The 15,763-nt window shown below is 39.5% G+C and overlaps 1 protein-coding gene across 1 annotated transcript in view; it reads left to right on the forward strand.

Annotated features, from left to right (window-relative positions):
• Positions 1-15,763, forward strand: part of LOC118235227 — a 30,780-nt gene that overhangs the window by 13,020 nt on the left and 1,997 nt on the right. The window contains exons 2-4 of the mRNA XM_035432375.1: positions 4,210-4,575; positions 5,434-5,529; positions 6,480-6,602. Of these exons, the coding sequence (XP_035288266.1) occupies positions 4,224-4,575; positions 5,434-5,529; positions 6,480-6,602 (571 nt within the window). The 5' untranslated portion in view covers positions 4,210-4,223. The remainder of the gene's footprint in view (positions 1-4,209; positions 4,576-5,433; positions 5,530-6,479; positions 6,603-15,763) is intronic.

Genomic DNA, 15,763 nt, shown 5'->3' on the forward strand with positions numbered 1-15,763 from the left:
TTAATACATAATAATGCATTAAAATAATGTTCATTTGGTTTATTTTGTGGACTATGAGTGGTGTAACCGGAGAGTGAGGGGGCAATAGCTTGCACCATCGTTGTGGCAGGATATGCGTGGTGTTGCTCTCCAACCCATTTCACACCTCATGTTTGAATGTGGCCTGCCATTTTAGACTATGATTCACTTTATTTCCTTTTGTTGTTTACGCATAAATGTTTTTTTTTTCTTTATACTTCATTATTTCTTCTCGCCATAGGAGGTCCAAGTTCTATTCAATGGAACATTCCACACTTGGTGGAGCTAAGTGCACTTTGTCGCGATGATGAATGTTGTGTTGGAGATGAAATTACCCTCCTGGCCCCATGAAGTTAAAAATCAAAAATATTAAACAGCAACTATGAACCTAAAAAGAAATACAATTACAAATACAATAAGGAAATACAATAACTGAAGGAAGGGTACTACACATTTTCAGAAATTAAACTTGCTTTTGAAATCAACTGATGACAAGCAGGCTCTTTCTAACTGGACTCGAGTTTTTTTTTGTTTGCTTTACTGAGTGACAAAAGGAAGTGATTATCCCACAGTTGGTGGCTAAGGTTAGCTTCCTTCTGTGACGTATGAATATATATATATATATATCTTACAGGGTGAAATGATATTACTGCACCCACCTCCTTGCTGAGAGGAAGCATGATATGGAGTTCCACTCTGCTTTGCTCATAAGCAATAATCCCTGACACCATCAGATGCACAATTCAATATTAAACAATGATTCATCATTTTTCCATTGGTTGCTGGATTCTGTTGTTTCTTACACCAGGATATACTCCTGTTTTTGCAAAAGGTAAGTTAACATCTGACAATCAAAAGGGTTACATAGCAGGGCTGTTTCAGAGTAATGATCATCTCTTGTGAAAAGCTTTCGGGTGTAGAAGTGCATAATATTTCCATCTGATTTCAAGAATTGGTTGGTTGTGTATTTGGCTGAATTATTTGTGAATGCGTGGAAACCATTTTAATGTTTGTTCTGCTAGATAAAGTCATCCAGATACCGCGTGGATTGGATGCCACGTTACGTTGCAGATCAGAGAGAACTTTTCCTCCGAAGTGGAAATGGGACTCCAATCAGACATCAGATAACATCAAGACATTAGTGGCCAACAACACTGCATATCTGCTGGTGGAAAACTTCCAGAAGATGAATGAAGGCCGTTACTACTGTATCAATGGAACAGGGGAAACTGCAGTGAAACTGGAAATACGGCCGGGTAAATACAGTATTGAATCACATATTACAGATTGAAATATTACCATATTGAACTAAATATTACAAATTACATATACTGAGCTGAAAACTAGTTAAATAATTTCATTTTTAATCCATTTTATAAGTGGAAACATATGCAACTTTGTTTGAATATAATTTTGACTGTAATTATATGCACATACATACTTTACTTACATACATACATATCAAGCGAATGTATTATTTTTTCCCAGGTGTAAAGGATACCGCGCCTGTGTACAGAATCAGCAGGACCGGCTCGTTGCATCTCTTTTGTGAACCTCTAACACCAACAACTCTTCAGGGCTTTTGGAGCTGGAGACAGAATGGGTCTGAAGGAGACTGCACACGGTCTGGCTCACACCTGGAGCACTTTGGAAATCGGTCTGAAGTAAAGAAGAATGAGTCCGAAAACAAATTTTCACTGAGCATCTCCCCTCTGCTCTGGAATGACTCTGGACAATATCAATGCACACTTTGTGATGGTGACAAACTTCACAAGCAATGCATTTATGAAATAATTACAGTGAAAGGTAATGTCAGCCATTATACATTCCCCACTATTACGCTTATTTAAGAACTGCAAAAATGCTTTTTACAAAAATAAATTTAATCTTCCAGCAAATCCTCTGCAGCAGACCTAGTCAGCCCACCGCTCTCATGTTTGGCTACATTTCAGTAAGGAACGGAGACAGAAAATGTGTTTGCTCCAGAGACTGTAAAAAATATGGACAAAGCTACTGTGACGTCACCCATTGCCTCTCCTCGGGTCTGTAAAACACGTTTTGAAGCTCAATGGCGGGCGCGGCTATGTTCTCGATTTGGAGCCAAAACCATAGAGTTAAGCGGTCTTGTGATTTTTTCAATGTGATTGACAGTCCGGTGCGGAAAAGCCCATCAACCTGAACGAACGATTGCAGAACGAACTTGAAGCTAGCTGACTGTCTGCCGTTATGTTTTAAAATATATGATCAAATGTTTACGGAGTTTAATTTCCATCCGTGACTGTACTGTGTCATGTAATCACGTTATATGTATGACATTAATAATACAATTATGTTCAGTTAACTTCAATTTATGTTTCTCGGCAAAACGAATATGCTTAGCTAGCATATCAGCTTGCCAGTGAGCTAGGTAAGCTATCCGTGGTTAGCTCACGCATTAGCAATATGAACTACAGGGGAAGAACATCGACTGCACTGATGGTCAATCAATCAGAGATGTGTAGACTACTGGTGATTTGACTAGGCTAATTTTCATATAACTGTCTGGTAGACCTGCTGTTAACCGAGCAAGTTATCGTCGTAGGTTTTCGCCACAGTCAGTTAATGAGCCAGTAACTGCTACTAGCTACTCCATCGCCGTTTGTGGTGTTCACTTGCTGGGTGACGCTAGCTGACCGGTCGTTCGCAAGTCACTTTTTACCGAATAAAAATTAACATTGTCAGCGGGGATGAACAAATCTACCAAGTATTTTAATAACTGATTTACAGCCGTGTAAATATGACAACGCACTTTGAAGGGCAAGTTTTCCACCTGTTGCATAAAGACAAAAAATAATGTACATTGAATTATTATTTTCTTGCCATCTTCTAGCTTTGTCACATTCGTGCAGCATAGCCCAGGTATACATTTACGGAATGTACACGACTGACGAGCCGTCAAACACGTTTGACAGATGGAATATTTGCCGGTTAGGGTTAGCTAGCTAGTCAAATGGCTTGGTAGCCGAAGTTGCGAACTGTTTTAGCATAGGCTACTGGACTACCACATATAGTACATAAGCGTTAGCTGATTACGCTTTCTGCCAACTAATTATTTGGTTAAGTGGGCTAAAGGAAATAGTAAAAATGACTCGGCTACCGCAAAACTTCAGAGGAGGATTATTTTATGGTCGTCTAGTGCAGCTGTAAATAGCACACGCTATAATGAAACCACTACAAAATGGGATGCCTGCATTTTCTGACTTCGCACAGGTGGACCGTGGTCGCAGCCGCAATGTCAAGGCCAAGAGACGCCACCTCCCACCCCAGTGACCACAGATTGTAGCCCCGACTGTAGCACAGTCCTCTGCAGTAATCCGGAAGTGACGCAAGCTGTACCTCATTGGTCCAGAACAAATATTGGCACTGTGCCAAAATGACGCAATAAATCATGAAATCGACCCATGGACAGTCATAAGACGAATAAAATACATCTATTATGACTGTTCTTGTGAGAAAAAAATATTGACTTTGTATTTTGATCGCATTTGTACCGTAGACTTGCATGGAAACCGGATATGAAAACACCTATACTGGAGCCATCCGTAGTGGCGCTAGTGAGCAACCAGAAACTACAACACCAGGAAATGAGCTTCAAAAACTAAGTCTGGTTTTGGCCGCTTGGTTTGCTCGTTAAAAACGGAATGCAATTTTGAGGAGTTTAAATGGTATTAGCATGCCAAACTATTTGGACCAGGGCTGCCCAACCCTGTTCCTGGAGATCTACCGTCCTATAGGTTTTCATTTCTAACTTAATTTGGCACACTAGACTCTACTAATTGGCAGCTCTATGAGATGATCTCTAGCTGTCGAATGAGGTGTGCTTTGTTAGGGTTGGAGTGAAGACGTACAGGACAGTAGATCTCCAAACATACAGGATGGAAGAGCAGGGTTGGGCAGCCGTGGTTCAGACTATTGCACTGGTACTAGTATTAGCACATGTAAAAATGTATGGGACTTGTCGTTGTTCTTGTCGTTGTGTCGTGTTATGCTACATTATGTTATGTAATATTTTTGTCGCTATGTTATATTGTGTTGTGTTGTGTTAGGTTGTGTTGTGTAGTGTTGTATTGTGTAGTGTAGTGTAGTGTTGTGTTATGCTACATTATGTTATGTTATGTTAAGTCACAGCATTGTGTGTGTCTGCCCCTGCAGTGTACTCCGAGCCCATGGAGCTGACTGAGGGAGAGAATGGCTCCCTGGTCTGTGCCATTTCACACCTGAAAGAGTCCACCAGACTGCTGTGGATCGACACGCAGAGTCAACGAAACTTCTCCAAACCCAAGGCACAGAAGCACACGGGCGAGTTCCGGCTCGTGGTGAGGAATGTCACGCTGGCGCGGAACGCTTGGGAGTGCGCCGTGTTCCGCCAGGGCCGACTCCGAGCGCTGGTCCCGTTCACACTGACTGGGAAGAGCCGAGCCACACGGCCCCCCGGGCCCCCTGCTGGAGGTGAGGGAGCGAGAGTCACAGACAGACCGGCCCAGGACCCTACTGAAGCATCTGCACAAAATCCCTCCGGTAAAAAAGTGTGTGCGTGTGCGTGTGTGTGTTGTGTGTGTGCGCGTGTGCTTGTGCGTGCGTGTACACATGTGTATGTATGCATGTATACATATACAGTATGAATGCGCGTATGTATTTCTTGTATGTATGCATGCATGTATTCATGTAAGCATGTGCGCATGTTTGTAAGTACATATTGTTGATAAATCCAAAATACCGGGCTGTGTAAATAATCTTCGTATTGCTGAAGAGACAAACGTAATGTTTGTAACAGAAGGTGTCCCAGGTACCCGATGTCTGAGCGCTCCAGTGCTCTTTCTTCTTAGTGATGTTTCAAACAATTGATTTTGGTTAGCCTAAGGTATGTCTCTGTTTTTTAAAAATTATTTCTCAGCCTCATAATGGCTTTGTTACGTCCCTCCGCCTCAGGTGGGGGCGCTGGCCGTTTGGACACATGCGTGTGTCTTGTTACAGGTAATTGAGAGCACCTGTGGCGATGCCCTTTTAAGAAGCCTGGAGTCGGCTTCTCAGGAGATGCAGGCTTTTTCTCCTCACCTCTCGACCCCGGCCGGGTCTTCATTTTATCTTATGTTTTGCAGCTATTTTGGTATCTTATGTGTAGTTAAATAAAGTTATTGGTTATTTTTGGGAAACCTTGGTTTTGGCTTCGTTATGTTTGCAGGTTCTTGAGAGCAACCGTAACCGGCTTCCTCGGTACAAAAATACCCTTAAATACAAGGTTAGAATGTGCACTTTAACCACATGAACTGTTTGATAACACAAAATTGGAGTACACAGCCAAAAGCCTGTGCGTGTACAACTATCTATCCCTGTTTGGTACTCTTTAATAGTTGTTTGTTTATGTATTTTTCATAGGAAACAGTCAAATTTATCTGTCACTGGTCTGCCTCTCTGGTCTTCTCGTATGCGTGGGAACAGCTTTCATAATCCACTGCTGTCGGAGACGTCAAGGTAAGGAAAACAAAGCACTATATAAATGTTTTTTAATATTTAATGTTCATTATAAAATGCATTGTTTATTTACTTTATGATGCTTTTCTCATTTTAATCAGCATAAAATATCATTGGTTAGAATGACAATGTTGAATGTTTTTACAAATTTTGCATTTTTAACTTACAATGAAGTGCTTCTGGCAGTAAAAACATCAAAATATGAAATTTCTCCTACATGTTACTTTGAAATTGTGCATAATCTGCAGGTCCCTGGCTGTGCATTTAAAAAATGAATTCAGTTTGGTTTTTGCCTTTTTGTTTTTTTTTTTTTGCCTTTTTATTGTTTTTTTATTTTTTATTTTATTTATTTATTTATTTATTTTTTTTACAACATGTGAGACAGGCCATAACAGTCAACTCCCAGTGAAAGACTAAACATAAAAAGATAAAAGAGAAACATTGAGAATGTCATAACAAAATACTGCACTCAATTTGTCCATTAAATGTCCATCTACCCACAAACCCACCCACCCCTAAGTGCATTGCAGACAGACAAAAAGATCAGTCAGACAAACAGGACAAAAACAAGCTGCAACAGAAAAATGCAATTCAGGAAAATCAGTAAGGAATAACACATCATACAAATTGGGGAATTGCAGTTGGTGCTCTAAATGCTCAGGGAAAAGACAACAGCAATAAATAAATAAAGTGTGTGGGAGCATCGTGTGTGCGAGTGTGTATGCATGTCAGCTTCAAAATTATTCAGGCTTTTCAGCAGTTCTAAAAAAGGCAGTTTATAAATAGGGCTATCTAAAATAGATTCACTCTTTAAAGCTGAAACATTGTTCATTGGATTCGTGGTATTTTGCCTCTTTTGTTTCACTCAGTGATATGCACAGAAGCGTTGTGGTTTCAGCCAGAACATTTATTTTAATTGTGTTTTGTGTTTTCTGTCTGTTTCTCTGTAGACCCAATCCAACCGCCCCCTCCCACACCCCTCCCCACCCAACCCTCCGCCAAAGGTGATGAACAGACCCCAGATGACGACGGTGCTCTCAATTATGCTGCAGTGCATTTTAAAAGGAAAAAAGGTAGTATTATCCTGCACGAATCGTCCACTGTGCTTCTGCATCAGATCATTTAAGACGCTTAAGGTATGCGTCTCCCCGCTCGCGCATTAGCCTGACCGGGCTAACCACACTGCATGTGGCGTGAAAATGTTCACACATATTTTTACATCCTCCATTTTGCTTCTCCATCCTCTGACTTCTGCTTTCTTTCAACAGAAGCTGACTCCAGTACATCAGCCGCACTTGCTGTAAGCATTTATTTAATTTATTTATTATTCGTTTATTTAAAACAAAAGCACACATTCCTGAAACTTTTCATGCTCTTGAAAAATATGCAATGCAATATCTACAGCTGCAAGCCTTTTAAAATGTTCTCTCATTTAGACTGACAATCTGACTCCTGAAGAGGACTCGGTGATATATGCAGATGTGGTCCTGGCAACCGGAATTAGAAGATGATTCATTCATTTTAATTTTACTGCAGACGTAATTTGTTCAAGTCTTTTTTTAGGTTCTGACAAAACATACATCTGCATATGAGAAGTCTTTCTGGGATTTCCTTTACAGATTTCTGGAAAGAAAATGTAGTTGTTGGAAATGCAAACTTCTGTTAAAATTTGAAATGGGGAAGTGGTTATATATTTAGTTTTAGCTACAGTGGAAAAAATGAAATAAAAAGGAACTCAAATTCACTTTGGAGTAGCACCAATAATACTAGTTTTTCAGTGAAGGATACAAATGGTTAATTTTCGCTTGCTGAATGCGGGACATGCATTGCTGATGCTCTTTTTATAATGGGTCATTTAATTGCTTAATTACTATTCTTTGAAAGTCTTTCATCTATTGTCTTTAATATTTTTTTGTTTAAAGAAATCAAAATGCACATGTTTTGTGAATTCTTTATGCATTCCTCAAAACCTTTAAAAAAAAAAAAAAAAATACAATTAAGCCGATTTTTGAATGTCATGCACAGAGTGTTAAGTTCTTTGGGAAAGAATAGAAAATGTGATATTACCACTGGTGCAAGCAGGATAATGGCGCCTCCTTGTGTCATTATATGAAATTACTTTTATGATTATAAAAATCTGGGATATTGATAGGAAACATGCAGAGATTTAGAAGATGTACACATTAAACTGAAGCAAACACTTTTTATGCCATGTGCTGTATAATTTATTCTAAATATATGGCTACATGCAAGATTAGAATTAACATTAAGGTTCTGCAAGATTCCTAACTTTGCAGTGAAATACTGAAAAATAAACTAACTGTAATCCACTGGCCATTCCTCGCCCAGATTAAACACATATCCTGTAAACAGCATATCTGTGTGTTTTAATGTGATAATTTACATATTTACTTGAATTTTATTATCAATTATGTGTCACGGATTGGTGAGGGAATGGACCCAAATGCAGAGTAAAACAAAACCCAAGAACTCCAAAAGGGAACTTCACATACAGCAATTACAAAAACTCAAGAACAAACACAGATAACCAAACAAAACCTCGCAGGGCAAATCCCAAAAACAGAAAACAGAAAATCCAAAAATCACAAGAAGCCAAACAGGCAGGGCAGAAACAGACGGACAAAAACAGGCATGGGGAAACACGGGCAAACTCTCAGGCAAAACAGAGGCAGGAACACACGCGGAAACACAAGCGAAAACACAAGGAGCCAGCACCCGAGTCAGGGAAGAAGAGAACTTAAATAGACAAGACCCTAACGAGACACAGGAGGGCACAATGCACAATCAGACCACAGAGGGAAGGGATAACTAGACACAACTGAAAAACACTAGAATAATTGGAACCAATAATACAATTAAACAGGGAAATGGAACAGAACTACTGCCATCTGGCGGCCGAAAAAGGAAGACAGAAAACAGGAACAGAAACCTGACGGTATGTCTGTTTTCAGATAATGTTATCTATCATGGCTTTTATAGCTTAAATTTCATTCAGGTATGTAGGCTACCCATTTATGCTGATACATTCACAGAAGAAATTCACGTTAAACAGCTCATATAAAACCCAACAGTACAGACTCGCCTAATAATTAAACCCACCAACATCCAGTTTCAAGCCCATGTCTACAAAAAACACAAGAAGCTTATGTAACCTCACTGAGGTCATTCGGCCTACTGCTAATCTCACTCTCAATAGAATTGATTAGCAGTATCTAACATGCCATTATTTGTACTGAATATTTGAGACTGGACATCTGTTTGTTGTTTGTCTGATGATTTGTTAACAATGTCATAAGACTTGGACTTTGAGAAAATAATACTACACATGTTTCATGTATTTCAATGAGCAAACGCCATCATTAAAATTACACTTAAGTCATTTATTGGTCATACTGTGTGCCTGTGTGTGTGTGTGCATGTGTGAATGTGCGTGTGTATGTGTGTGTTTGAGTGTGTGTGTGTGTGTGTGTGTGTGTGCGTATATGTGTGTGCATGTGCTTGTGTGTATGTGTGTGTGAGTGCTTGTGTGTGTGTGTGTGCGCGTGTGCTTGTGTGTGTGTGTGTGAGTGTGTATGTGTGTGCGTGTGCTTGTGTGTGTGTGAGTGCGTGTGTGTGCGTGTGCGTGTGCTTGTGTGTGTGTGCGTGCGCGTGCACGTGCGCAAGACCCGACCATTCATTTTTTGTCCCATATGAACCTCTCCTGCACTGCAAGGGACATTCAGTAAAAGTAGAAATAATACTTTCGAAATATTTTCACTGCAACATGTTTTTGCCATGCAAGACATTTGTATGAGGTAAAAGAATTAAAACTTAATATACAAAATAATTACAAATATTAATATGATTTAATAATTACATAATTAATAAGCAATAATATCAATAATAATTAATCAATCAGTACTTCAAAACACACTTTGGTATTAAGTATTTCGGGTGGATTGTGACAATTTTCCAATTCCATACTCTCCTTTAGGTTTATATATTTTTCTGAACTAGGTGCATGAACAGTCTCTACAAAATAAAAAAAAGGGCTAAAATGTTTTTACAGGTAATTTCCAGCAAAATTCAGAATTTCAGATTTTTACCTGTTGTTTTGCATTCTCTATGGCTCCAAGTAAGAAAATACATACTTTCTTTAGTGACCACAATACCTGATGATGCTATCAATGCTACTCAGCACTGCCTCATAGTAAGAGAGTGAACACTGGATTGAGCCACTGTGTTGCGTTCTGGTATGTTTTGTTGTCTCTCCCTTCACTCTCTCTCTAAGTCCTCCCTCCTGCTGCCATTCGCCATTCAACCCATCAATCATCATTACACTACTTCCTCCCGCTTTACCCAATCAGAGGAAGTTTTCCGCAGTTCAAAAACCCACCGGTCATATCTGTAATGAAGAACGCAATCCAGTCATTCATTCCTTCTATGTTCGTGATTCTTCGCGCTTGTCGCTGTGTTTTCGTATGTATTTCTTCCTACCCGTTTGTTGGTTAGCTGTGTATGTGTTTTCCCTTTGTCTTACCCTGGCGTTGTCCTGTTGTCGGCCACGCCGAGACTGGGATAGGTAAGAGAGAGGCCTCTATACATTAACACGTAGGGTGGATATATAGGCTGTAAATGTCTAGACATATTAGAATAGGAGTGCTTGCCAACCCTTGTATTTAGGTTTGGGTAGCTAGAGTAGGTAGTTAGGCGTTTGTTTAGTATTTCTAGGTAGACAGTCTTCTGCTTTTTGTTAAAGCTAGCTTTGTTTGGTTTTGTTACTTTCTTTCCTTTGGCAGCACTCCAGTGGTTCCAGTCTTCGGTTGAGTGTACAGTCTGTATATATTGGTTTCTTTTGTAAACAGCACCTATTTCACTATTGTCACTTTTTTTCTCAACTAAACACTTGTCACTATATTACGGCGTGCTGTTGTTATTTCGTCCCCCATCCGCTCATCCTACACGTTCCATCTCCCGGTAATCCGAGCCCTAAAATACCCCTGGAGCCCCGGACTACCGGGTCGTAACACACTGGATCGTGAACATGTAAAATGCATGGAGTAAAGCAAACTGGTGTTGTGCCGTTTTCCTTTTCTTTTTTTTTCGGTTGCTGTTGTTTTATTTCATGGGTGAACCAGCAGGTGGCAGTGTTGCTCTCCAGTGGACAATAACCATCATTCTGAAGGTCTAGTATATGAAGAATATGGCACATCTAATAAAGATGCATTCGTAACAGAGATGAATATTATGAAACTACTTCTTTAAAAAAAAAAAAAAAAGTAGGGGTTGGGTGAGGTTGGGGTTGGGGGGTTGGGGGGTTGGGGGTTGACCCAGCACCAATCCCCTATTCTTTGAAGGACCCCATCATCATTCTGAAATGAATAAATTAACAGCTTCAGCTTAATAGCGCCAACAGTATTTTGCATAAACAAACTTAATCAGCCAGATAGGCCTCAGTCCTGCCCTCCACATGCCCTCCACTTTTTTTTATTTATTTATTTATTTATTTATTTATTTATTTATTTTAAAAAAATATTTTAAATAAAAAATTTCCCAACCACACAATTGCTGAACAGCTCATACCAAACAAGTCATCCTGCTAAAAAGTATAAAAATTGAATGCAATATTCGCACTTACGGTTTGTGTTCCATGGGGGTTTCAGAATGAGCACATAGCAACAGAAGAGTAAACATTTGTTCAATTTTTAAGATTTTTAAGATTTACTAGATATTTCTTCCCTTCTCCAAATTTATCCTGAGAAAAACACTGATGTTCTCCACTACTTTATGCTTTCCGTGTTTGTGAAATGGGTGTAATGTAATAATATAATATTAATACATTAATAATGTATTAAAATAATGTTCATTAGGTCTATTTTGTGGACTATGAGCAGTGTAACTGGTGAGTGAGGGGGCAATAGCTTGCACTCTGTTCTGCATCATTACATTTCTTTTATGTTAATACATGCTTTTGAACAAATCATTTTGCTTTATTTATTGATATCTTATAATCTGACAAGTAGTCCATCATACATGTAATTGGCTTTAGCAAAATACCTTAAGCCTTTTTTAGCTGTCTCTGTACATAAATGTTGAATAAGCTTCCCTGCTTTTAAATTAAAAAAAGCGGGATACTGGACTCTCACTGTTGTTTTTAATATTTAATTTACACTTGGATGAGGGGAATTTTTTTTTGCACCATTGTTGTGGCAGGATATGTGTAGTGTTGCTCTCCAACACATTTCACACCTCATGTTTGAATGTGGCCTGCCATTTTAGACTATGATTCATGTTATTTCCTTTTGTTGTTTACGCATAAATGTTTTTTTTTTCTTTATACTTCATTATTTCCTCTCGCCATAGGAGGTCCGGGTTCTATTCAATGGAACATTCCGCACTTGGTGGAGCTAAATGCACTTTGTCGCGATGATGAATGTTGTGTTGGAGATTAAATACCCTCATGGCCCCATGAAGTTAAAAATCAAAAATTTTAAGCAGCAAGTATGAACCAAAAAAGAAATACAATTACAAATACAATAAGGAAATACAATAACTGAAGGAAGGGTACTGCACATTTTAATAAATGATACTTTGCTTTTGAAATCAAATGATGACAAGCAGGCTCTTTCTAACTGGACTTGAGTTTTTTGTTTGCTTTACTGAGTGACAAAAGGAAGCAACTATCCCACAGTTGGTGGCTAAGCTTAGCTTCCTTCTGTGACGTGTATATATATATATATATATATATCTCTTACAGGGTGAAATGATATTACTGCACCCACCTCCTTGCTGAGAGGAAGCATGATGTGGAGTTCCACTCTGCTTTGCTCATGAGCAATAATCCCTGACACCATCAGATGCACACTTCAATATTAAACAATGATTCATCATTTTACCATTGGTTGCTGGATTCTGTTGTTTCTTACACCAGGATATACTCCTGTTTTTGCAAAAGGTAAGTTAACATCTGACCATCAAAAGGGTTACATAGCAGGGCTGTTTCAGAGTAACGGTCATCTCTTGTGAAAAGCTTTCGGATGTAGAAGGGCATAAATATTTCCATCTGATTTCAAGAATTGGTTGGTTGTGTATTTGGCTGAATTATTTGTGAATGCGTGGAAACCATTTTAATGTTTGTTCTGCTAGATAGAAGTCATCCAGGTACCGCGTGAATTGGATGCCGCGTTACGTTGCACATCAAAGACAAGTTTTCCTCCGAAGTGGGAATGGGGCTCCAATCAGACATCAAGTAACATCAAGACATTAGTGGTCAACAACACTGCAGATCTGCTGGTGGAAAACTTCCAGAAAATGAATGAAGGCCTTTACTACTGTATCAATGGAACAGAGGAAAAATCTGCAGTGGAACTGAAAATACAGCTGGGCAAATACAGTATTGAATTACATATTACAGATTGAAACATTACCATATTGAATTAAATATTACAAATTACATATACTGAGCTGAAAACTAGTTAATTATTTCAATTTTATAAATTATATAAGCAGAAACATATGCAACTTTGTCTGAATATAATTTTGACTGTAATTATATGCACATACATACTTTACATACATACATATCAAGCTAATGAATTATTTTTTCCCAGGTATGAAGAATAGCACGCCTGTATACAGAATCAGCAAGACCGGCTCGTTGCATCTCTCTTGTGACGCTCAATTAGGAGCAACGCTTGAGGGCTTTTGGAGCTGGAGACAGACTGGGTCTGAAGGAGACTGCAAACGGTCTGGCTCAGGACAGACTGGGTCTGAAGGAGACTGCACACGGTCTGGCTCAGGACAGACTGGGTCTGAAGGAGACTGCAAACGGTCTGGCTCAGACCTGGTGCACTTTGGAAATCGGTCTGAAGTAAAGAAGAATGAGTCCGAAAACAAATTTTCACTGAGCATCTCTCCTCTGCTCTGGAATGACTCTGGACAATATCAATGCACTCTTTGTGATGGCGATGAACTTCACAAGCAATGCACTTATGAAATAATTACAGTGAAAGGTAATGTCAGCCATTATACATTCCCCACTATTACGCTTATTTAAGAACTGCAAAAATGCTTTTTACAAAAATAAATTTGATCTTCCAGCAAATCCCCTGCAGCAGACCTACTCAGCCCTGAGCTCTCATGTTTGGCTACATTTCAATAAAAAACGGAGACAGAAAATGTGTTTGCTCGTTAAAAACGGAATGTAATTTTGAGGAGTTTAAATGGTATTAGCATGCCAAACTGTTTGGACCAGGGCTGCCCAACCCTGCTCCTGGAGATCTACCATCCTATAGGTTTTCATTTCTAACTTAATTTGGCACACTAGACTCTACTAATTGGCAGCTCTATGAGATGATCTCTAGCCGTTGAATGAGGTGTGCTTTGTTAGGATTGGAGTGAAGACGTACAGGACAGTAGATCTCTAGCTGTTGAATGAGATGTGCTTTGTTAGGGTTGGAGTGAAGACGTACAGGACAGTAGATCTCCAAACATACAGGATGGTAGAGCAGGGTTGGGCAGCCGTGGTTCAGACTATTGCACTGGTACTAGTATTAGCACATGTAAAACTGTATGGGACTTGTCGTTGTTCTTGTCGTTGTGTCGTGTCGTGTCGTGCTACATTATGTTATGTAATGTTTTTGTCGCTATGTTATATTGTGTTGTGTTGTGTTAGGTTGTGTTGTGTTGTGTTGTATTGTGTAGTGTAGTGTAGTGTTGTGTTATGCTACATTATGTTATGTTATGTTAAGTCACAGCATTGTGTGTGTCTGCCCCTGCAGTGTACTCCGAGCCCATGGAGCTGAATGAGGGAGAGGATGGCTCCCTGGTCTGTGCCGTTTCACACCTGAAGAACTCCACCAGACTGCTGTGGATCGACACGCGGAGTCAACGAAAGTTCTCCAACCCCAAGGCACGGGCGCCCGCGGGCGAGTTCCGGCTCGTGGTGAGGAACGTCACGCTGGCGCAGAGCGCTTGGGAGTGCGCCGTGTTCCACCAGAGCCGGCTCCGAGCGCTGGTCCCGTTCACACTGATGAAGAGCCGAGCCACACGGCCCCCCGGCCCCTCTGCTGGAGGTGAGGGAGCGAGAGTCACAGACAGACCGGGCCAGGACCCTACTGAAGCATCTGCACAAAATCAGTGTGTGTGTGCATGCGTCTGCGTCTGCGTCTGCACGTACATGTTCGTATGTATGCACGTATTATGTATGGAGGCCTACACACATATGTGTATGCATGCATGTGTGTTCATATGTATTTATTGTATGTATGCGTGCATGTATTCATGTCAGCATGTAAGCATGTACGCATGTTTGTAAGTACATATTGTTGATAAATCCAAAACACCGGTCTGTGTAAATAATCTTCGTATTGTACGTCGCTCTGGATAAGAGCATCTGCCAAATGCCTGTAATGTAATGTAATGTATTGCCGAAGAGACAAACATAATGTTTATAGCAGAAGGTGTCCCAGGTACCAGATGTCTGAGCGCTCCACTGCTCTCTTTCTTCTTAGTGATGTTTCAAACAGTTGATTTTGGTTAGCCTAAGATATGTCTCTGTTCTTTCTTCTTCTTCTTATTTCTCAGCCTAATAATGGCTTCCTTTGTACAAAAATACTCTTAAATAAAAGATCAGAATGTGCACTTCAACCATGTGAACTGATTACAAATCTAAAATTGGAGTATGCAGTGTGTGTCTGTGTATGTGTGTGCGTGCGTATGCATGCGTGTGTGTGTGTGTGTGTGTGTGTATGTGTGTGTGTTTCTGTACAGCTATCTATCCCTGTTTGTTACTCATTAATAGTTGTTTATTTATTTATTTTTCATAGGAAACCATATAATTTATCTGTCACTAGTCTGCCTCTGTGATCTTCTTCTCATAATCCTGGGAACAGCTTTCATAATCTACTGTCGTCGGAGACATCAAGGTCAGGAAAACAAAGCACTATATAAATATGTTTTTTAAATATTTAACGTTCATTATGAAATGCATTGTTTATTTACTTCATGATGCTTTTATCTCATTTTAATCAGCATAAAATATCATTGGATAGGATGACAATAATTTTGAAAATGTTTTTACAAATTTGCATATTTAACTTAGAATGAAGTGCTTCTGGCAGTAAAAACAACAAAATATGAAATTTCTCCTACATGTCCCTGGCTGTGCATTTCAAAAATGAACTCGGTTTTGTTTTTTTTTTTGTTGCCTTTTTATTGTTTTTTTGGCCTCTTT

The sequence above is a fragment of the Anguilla anguilla genome, chromosome 9 (genome assembly GCF_013347855.1).
Source record: "Anguilla anguilla isolate fAngAng1 chromosome 9, fAngAng1.pri, whole genome shotgun sequence".
Taxonomy (NCBI): Eukaryota; Metazoa; Chordata; class Actinopteri; order Anguilliformes; family Anguillidae; genus Anguilla; species Anguilla anguilla.